Source organism: Pempheris klunzingeri, chromosome 2, assembly GCF_042242105.1.
Source record: "Pempheris klunzingeri isolate RE-2024b chromosome 2, fPemKlu1.hap1, whole genome shotgun sequence".
In the NCBI taxonomy this organism is placed as follows: domain Eukaryota; kingdom Metazoa; phylum Chordata; class Actinopteri; order Acropomatiformes; family Pempheridae; genus Pempheris; species Pempheris klunzingeri.
This window is the reverse complement of record NC_092013.1, coordinates 10,397,781-10,408,548: the sequence shown is the minus strand read 5'-3', so window position 1 is coordinate 10,408,548 and position 10,768 is coordinate 10,397,781. Positions and strand designations below refer to the sequence as shown.

Sequence of the window (10,768 nt, the reverse complement as noted above, 5' to 3'; positions counted from 1 at the left end):
GACAGACAGGATGCTTTAATATGACATAAATCACATACATACACTCCAGAGAAGAAAGGACATTGGTTTGCTGTTTAATCTAGGAGGACATAAGGGAGGTACTGTTTTAGTAAAATGTCCCCATTTATACTGATTTATTTCAGCTGGAAGATGATGATGAAAAACTTGAATTCTGCTTTTTAGAAATTTGTCAAATTTGGGAGAAAAGGTGGAATATTTTAAGACCGAGCTGTAAACTTGACTTAAAAAGGTTCATGCACGCCTTGAGTTTCTTGTGGATGGGAGGAAATGTCCAAAAGCAAGAGAGGAGAAAAGATTTTTTTTACATTTTTTGTATGTTTTCTGGCCACAGAATTTTTTTTGAATACAATACAGGAACATCAGCACTCATTTAGAGTTTGCATCAATTGGAGAAGTCCAATATTCGCTCTGCTTTTAGCTCTGTTTTGGTCTCAACAATCCCCTAAGAAAAATATCTGGCTCTTTAGCTGTTGATTGAGACACTGGGTTCATCTGAGAGTGGAGTTGAAGGCAGGAAAACCAAAACAACTAGGCAGGAAAACCTCCACAGCTCTGATGGAGACTGCAGAGTTTGATGGTAACTCATCGTGGGTTCATCACTCTGAGCGACACCATTCACTTCGTTTCATCCATTGTCAATATGAAAACATTGACTAGTGCAGCTTTAAACACCAACGAATGAATTGATTTAATGGAAACGTTCACTGTCCTATATTTATTATAACTTCAAGCTAATTGAATCCATACACTCATAGAGTTAATAAAAGCAGGAGATGTCATGTGATTATTGATGTGTTATTGGCAATATCAGAAAATGGTAATAAAACTTAGAACTGAGCCTGAGGATTAAACAGCTCCTCCATTTTGATGCATGTTAGACACACATTGTACAGTATTTACATTTGATTTTTGGCTAGCTATTTACAAAAATAACAACAAATGCCACTTATTTAAATGAGCTATAGCGTATGCATGTATGAACATATTTAGGTCTTGCATAGGAGTATTCTGTCTACATACAATGTGTCTGCCTGAGGTTTTTGTTTTTTGTTATGAAAGATGAGGTAGGTACCGTAAATGCCAAAATGCTTTAGCATCTGTGAAACTCACTCAGTAAACATGGGTTTCATGGTCAAAAGGTCCTCTTCTGTTTTGACTCCATATGTTTATTTACAGTAAATATTTTCATCAAAAAATAAACTTTTTCTATCCTAACTCAAAATATACAGTGCTGTGCAAAAGTCTTAGGCAGGTGTGAACAATTCTGTAAAATAAGAATGCTTTCAAAAATATAACATTTAATTGTTTCTTTCTGTCGATTTACCAAATTGAAGTCAGTGAACAGAAGAAAAATCTAAATCAAATCAATTATTGGTGTGACCACCCTTTGCCTTCAAAACAGCAAACTTAGTGAAACTTAGTGCAGCAGATGAAAGACACATTATGCTTGTTTCCCTTCGAAATCGGGAGATGTCCAGCAGTGCCATCAGCTCAGAATTAGCAGAAACCAGTGGGACCCTGGTACACCCATCTACTGTCCGCAGAAGTCTTCATGGAAGAATTGCAGCCAAAAACCCAAACCTCTGACATGGAAACATGGCCAAGCGATTCAATTATGCATGAAAACATAAGAACTGGCAGCAGGTTCTCTGGACTGAGTCAAAATGTACCTACCTGCTGAGTCCCTTCGAAAACTGTGTGCAAATGTACCAAGAAGAATTGATGCTGCATTGAATGCAAAGGGTGGTTACACCAAGTATTGATTTGATTTAGAGTGTTCTTCTGTTTGCTCACTTTGCAATTTTTGTCAATTGATAAAAATGAACAATTAAATTTTACAACAACTTTACAACATTTCTTCATCCCTGCATAATACTTTTGCACAGTACTGTATGTAATCTTAGAAACTCCTCCCAAAGAGGCTTTGCAGTCCTCATCTCAGGTTTTAGGAAGGAAAATAATGTTTCCTCTCTAACCTATTTGCCCTTTAGGTCATAGGTTCAATATTTGCTGAATGTTTCCAAAATATTTGGTTTGACAGTTTCAATCCCTGAGTAGAGCACATTTTTAAAAAGCATATTGTTCTCAGAAGGGATGATTTGTACAGCAGAGCAGCCCCCTTTTTAATCTCTTATTTTTTGGCCCTCTTGCTCTGTTTTTCTTTTTTCTTTTCATTTTTATCTTTGTCTGCCTTTTCTTTCTCTGCTCTCTTCTTGTCCTTCTTTTTCTCATCCTTGATCTCCTTGTATTTCCACTTGGGTGGCTCCAGGAAGCCCTTGTCCATCTTCTTCTTCTTTTGTTTCTTTGGCGTTGACTCTGTGGGCCTGTTGACGTTGATCTTTGGGATGCAGCCGGAGGGGAACACGCTGTTCCTTCTCGCCATGCTGCGGGGAATAAATGTAGATGCAACTTTGTTGGAAGCAGTTAAGAGGATGCTGCTTCGCCGCTCACTTTCAGCGCAGCACGATGCATTGATGGACTCTGCAGAGTGGATTGTGGGAATGATGTGTGATACTGAGCCGGTGCTGTGGCACACGGAGCCTTCCTCTAACTCCTTAGGTGGGTGTTTCTTTACCAGCTCTGGCACAGCCAGACGCCTCTTCCCCACCTCAGGAGGGCTCGTAGGGCAGAGCGGACGGCATCCAGTTGAAATTAGGGGACTATGGACACTGGTGGTCATGCGCACCATGTGGTCCAAGCACCCATTGTCCTCGGGGTCACGAGGAAATCTGAATCCAAATGTGTTTTTGATCCGCTGGGTAATTTTTTCCCTGGCACTTTTCTCAGCTGTGGCTTTCTCCACCCTCTCCTTGAGCTCAGGCCACTCAGGGACATAACTCTCACAGAACTGCTCTGCCCTCGGCCGCAGATTAAGGCGGCGGAGACGATGCAAGGTCTCATAGCGACCTGTTTTCAGCGCCCATTCCCGAGCACATTTTCCTTTTGTGGGGTCTACTGCATTTAGGTCAGCCCCTGGAAATAAAGATAAGGAATTAGCAGAGGTATAATTTTCAAATGAATAATGCATTCATCTTTTTTTCACGTTATTCAGATTAGCAGAGAGCTGATAGGCCCTTTTAATGGTTGCCATTCTGGCTTTTCATAGCAGGAAAAGCGCAGGTGTCATTATTAATCATAGCTCTAGTCCACTTTAGAGAGAGATGGTGTTTCAGTATGCCATATTAGTCAAGCGGCATGCACACACCCCAGGCCCTGTAGCTGTTTGTCATGATTAATCACACCTGTATATTCTCTGCTATAAAGTGACAAAACCACCAAAACTCACCAAAAAGGCAAAACGCAGGTGTTAATAATAACATAACAACGACTCTCTTGTATTCGAGTGTCTCAGTAAGTCATCACAGTGAGACAGCATGCACAATACCTCGACTCTCAAACCGAAACAGCTAAATGAAATTCAGTCATTGATTTATTTACATCTATACTTTTTCAACATGTCAAAATGAAAAAGGCCTGTTGGCACAGGTTTGTTTAGGCAGCAATTAGAGCCTTACAATAAACCACCTTTACAGCATTACCAACATAATGTCTACATATTTAAATATACAGATTGATTTTTGATTGATTTTCAATAAAATAATGTTAAATTAATTCCATATATTAAAACTGGAGAGAGGTACAACAACTAATGACATCTAATCGAAAGTTCAGCCAGTTAGTTTTCAGCTGGACAGGTCTGTCACACAGTGATCAGGTCCTACTGTAGTAATGACAATACTGTAACATCACCAGCAAATATATGAAATATAGTAAGTATTATTTATGTTTATATTAGTAATTATATTATTATTATAGTATAAGTAACGTCATTATTACTGAGCTACATGTCAGTTTATTCAGATTGTCCATCCCTGTTTTATATAGTCTATGGGAGGACCTTAGCTGTGAGATAGAGGTGCAATTATTGGTCAATTAATTAATCAGTAGATTGAAAGAAAATGATTCAGTGACGAGTTGTTGTTTTTCTTTATCATATATGACAGTAAATTAGAAATCTTAATGTTTTGCATTGTTACTTGGACAAAACAAGCAAACTGCAGACATCATTTTCAGCTCTGAGAAATGACCATTTTTCAGCATTATTTAACATTTCACAGACTACAAGTTCGAGCAATTAATCATGAAAATAAAAGCTGATTAATCCGTAAAGAAAATAGCAGTTATTTGCAGTTAGACAAATCTGACTGGCAGTGATTTTAGGAAAACGTGCAGTCTAAACATAGCCATGAAAGTGGCTAATCTACAACCACCCTTCAAGACCCGTAAATCAGAGATTACTGGAGGGTGTGGTAAGATGTGTAATGTCCTCAGAATGATCCCTTAAACCAGCCTGGCGTCACTAGCACATTCACTCGCAAACATAGCTAGCTGACTTCAAATATGGACAGGTAAACCGCGGGCTCAGCTATTCTCACCACCAGTGCTGTAACTGCTCATTTGGAGTCCTGGTTAATGAGCTCATGACAGGGTTTCAAAAAAGACCTATTAATATCATTGTACAGCAGCTCCTGTATGAGTGCAGAGAATTGGGTTTGTAAAAGTTAGGCCTTGAAATGCATCTGAGCGGTTGTCTTTACTGTATTCAAGTCAAAATTAATGTGCAATATAAAATTACCTTTTTAGGTATAATGTTCTATCAATGAACAACATGTGATGTATTAGTATGGTGCCAGCAATTCCAGAATGTGTACATTTTCAGAAAGAACGCTAACATTATGCAAAAATGTGATCAAAATTAACTAAAATAGCAGACTCTAATGACAAAAAGTGGGAAATTAAGAAAAATGGTAAATATGTCTTAAAGCAAACAAACAAAAAACATAATGAATCATTGAAATCATCTGTGCCAGAAGAATCATAGCTGTGCTTCAGCTCTTACGTACCAGCCATCACAAGGGCAGCCACGATGTCATTACGGCCGGTCATTGCAGCTTTGATGAGGGCTGTGAAACCTCGACAATCAATTATTTCAGTTTCTATACCAGGATAGTAGTTTAGGAGGTACATGACTGTGTTGATATGACCTGGAGATAAAAACAGAGGACAGATCAACAAAGTGTGCTGGAGAATGTGTAACATTTGAACACTGGTTTCGCTGCTCACAAAAGTCTCAATTCACTTGACTCAGATGGTGTTTTGCATCAAGATGAACTGAAATGATAAAGTCTGCCAGTTTCAGTCTATATAAGTCCCATATTGCCACATGTGATGATTGCTACTGGCGAATTACACCATTATTGAGGCAGCTCAGTTGTTCGTGTTGTACTTTACTGTTTTATCCAATGAACTCGACCTTTGCTTTGTTTTTTTGTTTTGTCAGTGTTTGGTGTGTCTGCACAACCTACCTGCTTGGGATGCAATTATCAGAGCAGTGTTGCCTTCATTGTCCTGGTGATTTATGTCAATGAAGGGACAGCCGTGAAGCCCATAAACAATGTCCACGAAACCTTTGCAGCAAGCCACCATCAAGCCATTCTGTTGGTAATAGTCGATGACAGTGGGAGGGTTTTAGACACTTCAGCAGACAGGAGCTGTGAAATACAGGTTCTGAATTAACACCGTTATGAATAACAGTCTCACCCAACCATTGATGTCCACCTCCATGGCCTCCTCTTTTGTGACCCCTCTCTCCAGAACTTTCTGCAGAGAGACGGGTTCATTACGGGCGCATGCTTGGTACAGTGTTGCTGCTGTACGTCCGTTTGTCATCTCAGACGTGTAGACTGGAAGCACCGAGTCATCAGAGAGGATGCTGTCTGAGTCGGACTCGCTCCCCGACACAGACTCGTCATCCTCATCAGGGCCTGAGCCCAGGTGGGGGTCCTCTGCTGCAGTGGCCATCTTCCAACAGCAGAACAGGTGAGATGAGACTGTATCCTTTGGCTACATCTGCGAGACAATCAAAAAATAGAAAATAGTCCAGTAGAAGGCACTGGCTTCTGTGTGTAGCAAAAAACATCCAATCAGGTCTGCTCTAGAGGTAGAAACTCAGAGAGGATGAATCTTTCCTCTTTAGAAAGCTCTCTGTAATTACACATAATGCAAAGTTAAAATCATCTCATCATTGTAGACATTAAGTCGTTGATTAAACATGATGTATATATACAGCTTTAGATCTGCTGCATTGAAAGATCAGAAGTTTGCATATTGTCAGATTGACAAAGGTTAACATGAGTCTGTCAGTCAGGGATTATTAGTGTGTTATGAGCTCAGTGTGCCTTTACTGTTGAGTAACTGGATCAGCATCTAAAAGCCCTGCTGAACATACAGGATTGCTAAATGAGGAACAACCCACCTCAGAATAACCTCAGTCGCATGTGGCACTGGTCAACTCAGGTTGTGGCTCAACTGCTGCTTTATGAAGCTAATATATGATTTTGAAGTATTTCTACTATCGCTGATGCTTGTATGTAATCATATGGAAATGTTTACAGTCCACTCAAGTGTTCCTGACACTGTGAAATCAAACCAGCAGAAGGGTGAATATTTGTGAATATTCAAAACATAATTTTTTTTTAAATATATTTTCACGACATTAGTTGTTACGACTGTGTTTTTAAAGAAAACATTTCTTACTATGAAAAATGTTTGAGAACAGACATGTCAAATTTTTTTATGTCACAGACCATTGCGAAACCATAAGTCATGAAACCAAAATAAAGAAGTGAAAATTCAGAGCTGCAGCATCTACCGTCCTTCGTCATCACAGACAGTACGTACATTCACTTTGGTCAAACTAACGGACGCTGATATATGACCATTAATATCATACACTTACCATACAAGGTGATCAATCAGCTGTGAATGTAGATGCACCCACGTGTTGGCCAATGTACACCACACCTTTGTGACTTCTTCTGGACGACTTCGGACTTCCTCCAACACTCCTACTGTGTTTTCAGAGCATCTGGGAGGTCACAGCTTCCTCCTGGGCTCGTAAATAGAGGTACTCTACCCATTCCATCCCACATGTTGTCGTGATGACATAAAACTGAGAGGAGGAGTCTTGGCACAGTCTTCGTATATAGATACTGTGTGTCTATATGTGAAGACTCTGTGCTTAGCTCATCCCACTTACAACAGCTTTATGGAGAGGATTACGCACTACTCTGGCCACTGTCGTTCTCAGCACAACGCCAGTGTTGTCCATACTCTACCTGGTGCTTATACCAGTTTTTTTATGTGGCTAAACTACAGAAAGTTTCTTGCAGAACTTTCACAGGCACCCACAATAAAATGGCACAAATCAGGATGAGATGTTTTGTCTGAAAAATAAATGAGAACATGATAAGAGGAGCATGGAAAGGTAAAGTTGTGAGAGAATCAATTAGAACAATCGGACGACAACAACAACCACACCTTGTTTTCTGTCTTGAATGAATAAATATGCATTTATGCACAAATTCCTCGTTAAAATATACAAATCACCGACAGTATTTTGTATTCCATCCAGAAATAAGTAATTAATCCAATTTTAAATGTATAAAATGTCAACTGTAAGCTGCTTAGGCCAGAGGAATCTAATTAATTGTTAAGACTGACTAAAGGACGATCAAATCCCATCAGATGTACCCTGAACAGATGGGACCAAACAGCAGCAAAAGTCGTATCACAGAACAGCAGCAGCAGCTGAGGCTGAGTCATGTTGGTTCTCAGATTTACCACAGGATGGGGATCTCTCACACACTCTAATCTGACTTCAGCCTTTCTAATTTGGTCATAATAGAGTGAAACTGAAACTGATACAGTTATATCTGTGTCCTGAATATCAGGAATGTGCAAACTGCATTAACGTGATTTTAATCTGAGATCCATCGTTCTGTGAAGTGAGGATTTAAGTATTTGTTTGGGTCCTCTTTAGTACTTGTGGTGCAGTCTTTAAGTGTACAAACTGGAACAAAAGTTGGAAGTGAATGAAACAAAACAAACAAAAATAAAAAGAGGAAAAGTTCTTATAGGCAGTATGGTCTGTAATTAAACACTTAAGTTAGTTAAAGTTTTGTTAAACCTCCTGCTTTGGGTATGGTCATTTCCTGAAACTAGCGTATGGGACCTGTGGGACATGGCTGGACCTGTCTGGACAGATTGACCCCCTCTTATCCAGAGCGGCCTGAGGACAGATCCCTCTGAAATTGGACAGCTGTCCAATTCGTCTGCTCAGAGGAGAAAAAGATCTGGTGCAAAGCACAGATCACCTACTTTTGTCCTTCTGTTAAACATCAGGCAGCATGGCAGAGATCTTTTTCTGAAGCCATTTCTAGTTAATTTCTACATTCTGATTAAATTAAAAGGATCAGGCATGGATGCTTAAAAGAGGGGACAAGAATGAGACACATTAGGACAAACTCAATGAAAAACTGAAGCGACGGATGCAAAATGAAGACTTTGGCAAAAGTGCAAGAGAGGACTGAACAACTTCTGGGATACAGTGTTGATAAAGTGAGTGTCTTCATTCTTCCAGTGGATGGAAATAACAAGCTTCAATCCTAAAAACGTGCATGTATAAACTTTGGCTACTTGTAATTATTATACACATTCACATATGCTGAGTAAGAGTGAGACCCAAGAAGACCTCATCTGAAAGTCAGAATATTGTATACATGCTGAAACCTCAGTATCTGTGCCAGATGATTTTTAATTTGCTTCAGTCAAACCTCTCCATTTATGCAGTTTTGCAATATTAACCTGATTCTTTCATGTAAATCTGGAATAAATGATTTGCTATTTACTCATTGTTGCTGCTCATTCTATAATCTGAACACTGTCGTGTTCATTTGTCTTAAAAACTGAAGTGAGGATAAGTCCTTCTCAGCCATGGTTAAGAAAACGTGTCCTGACTTGTGCTCATTTAGCTCATGTGCTGACAACATTTTGCTGCTATTTATGCAACAGTGCTTTCTAATTTGGAGAATGCACACACAGCGAGGCACAGACTAGTGTGAATTTTCGATGCCAAGTCCATCAAAATTAAACAAGCTGCAGCTGCGGTATAAACTTTATAAACAGTTCTTTTTATTTTTTTCATCTTGTGCTCATCAAGGTCTATTCTGGTAGTTTCTGTGGCAGTATCCATAAAAAAATCAAGTCCTGTTGTGTTTTATAGATTAGATATGAGATAAAATGAACTGAACTTAATCTTCAGACTTCAGCGTGGGATTTGATGTTGTCCTGTACCCTGATCAGTTTAACCCTCTCAGACAAATTCCTCAGATAAGATAAGAAACCACTTAAGATGAGGCAAAAATAGAGAGCGGAAATAGAGCGGAAAAGTGTTTGTTTAGGTCCTAACTCTGTCACACTTATACTGTACATTTAAATACAAATATAGCTACAAATAAATGCATTTGGTAAAGAGGACAAGGTGTTTTTAAGTTCACATTAAATCATTGTCTTTTTTATTTCACCTGCTCACTCATATTTTTGCTTCATGTGTTAGATTTCAGACACCAGCCGGGAGAAACTGTTGTCAGCTAAAAACAATCAGGACGTCCAGACGCAGTTCAAGTGGGCCAGGAAGTTCAGTGTGGCTGCAGGATGCAAAGGTAACTCAGTGAGTTTATCTGCTGCACTCATGTCTTTAGTGAATTTATAGATATATTTCTCCTCTGTGTGCACCTCCTATGCCACCCATAGTGGGGAGCTATCTGACAAAGAGGAAGAGCAGCGGTAACATCACTTGAGATGTGATTTGACTCAAACTGTTTCACTTTGCACACATGACATCATGGCTGAATCAGAGATTTAAAACACTAAAAGCAACACCAAATACAAAGAGCACGCATTACCTTATCCTGGTGATTAAATACTGGTTAATTAGGTGTGTGCACGCTCACATAGACATGCATGCACATACAGTAATCCTACATTGTGGAGAGATCAGTGCTTTTCAGCTCACTGGGATCATCATGTCTGCAGAGTTTTTAAAAGCTTAACTCAGTGGCCAAGAGAGCAAGAGCATTTTGATATTTTTATAACTGTAATCTGTCCTCGCTGGATTGAGATTCCAGGGTTGTGTTAGTCAACCTGTGACGTGAATGTGTGCTTATCCGTGTGTGTGTGTGTGTGCTGTGTAATTTACATGTGTCACATAGAAACAGGAGGTGTGTTAGGGACAACTTCTTCTTCTCCTATTTCTTCTCTTCTTCACTGGCTTTGTCTGTGTTTGGGTTTGTATGAGTTTATGCATAAATCTCCTTGAATCACACTACCGGCTGCCACGAGCCTGGACAGCTGTGCTCAGAAGATCATCTAGTCATGAATGCTTAATCGTGGCTTTAAGATTAAAACGGTCTGCCTCCATCCTGCCAGCTCAGTGTGCTGTGTGTCGGATATTTCCACATGTTGGTTTTTCCACAGCGGAGGAAATGCTTTGGTACCTGTGGTGACAAAGAAGAGCAGGCAACTGCCTTCCCGATCAGAGAAGAGGGTTCTTTACTAGTTTTATAAACAGATCATGATAGATTGCCTTTGTTGATTAGATTTTAAATCACTCTGCATGTGCAAATACAAGTAAGTAACTGAGGCTTTTAGGGAATGTGACTTAAAATATAAATCCCACAATGACGTCAAGGTGGAGAGAATTTCCCAGAAAGGCTTTTGAATTTCCTCCAAAACTACAGTATGTCTGCTGGTGACCTCTCGATACAGTTTGCATAACTTTGTGCAGCAGAAATTTACTATATTCTTTCTGCTCTTATACCCTGTTTATCATCTAATGACCCCTTAG

The 10,768-nt window shown here is 39.6% G+C and overlaps 1 protein-coding gene across 1 annotated transcript; it reads right to left on the bottom strand.

The window, feature by feature from the left end:
* Positions 1-2,152: 2,152 nt before the first annotated feature.
* On the bottom strand, positions 2,153-5,883 carry ankrd33ab (ankyrin repeat domain 33Ab). The gene is made up of 4 exons (XM_070836864.1): positions 5,623-5,883; positions 5,388-5,517; positions 4,926-5,066; positions 2,153-2,994 (listed from the first exon to the last, which is right to left on the bottom strand). Exons 1-4 carry the CDS (start codon positions 5,881-5,883, stop codon positions 2,153-2,155), a joined length of 1,374 nt encoding a protein of 457 aa, XP_070692965.1.
* Positions 5,884-10,768: the final 4,885 nt, after the last annotated feature.

What these genes read in the sequence shown, in the direction of transcription:
- ankrd33ab (XM_070836864.1), bottom strand. Translation starts at nt 5,883, where the DNA reads ATGGCCACTGCAGCAGAGGACCCCCACCTGGGCTCAGGCCCTGATGAG. An exon ending in GATAATTGCATCCCAAGCAG is followed by an intron (nt 5,067 to 5,387) that starts GTAGGTTGTGCA and finishes TTTTATCTCCAG; the next exon opens with GTCATATCAACACAGTCATG. An exon ending in GGCTGCCCTTGTGATGGCTG is followed by an intron (nt 2,995 to 4,925) that starts GTACGTAAGAGC and finishes CTTTATTTCCAG; the next exon opens with GGGCTGACCTAAATGCAGTA.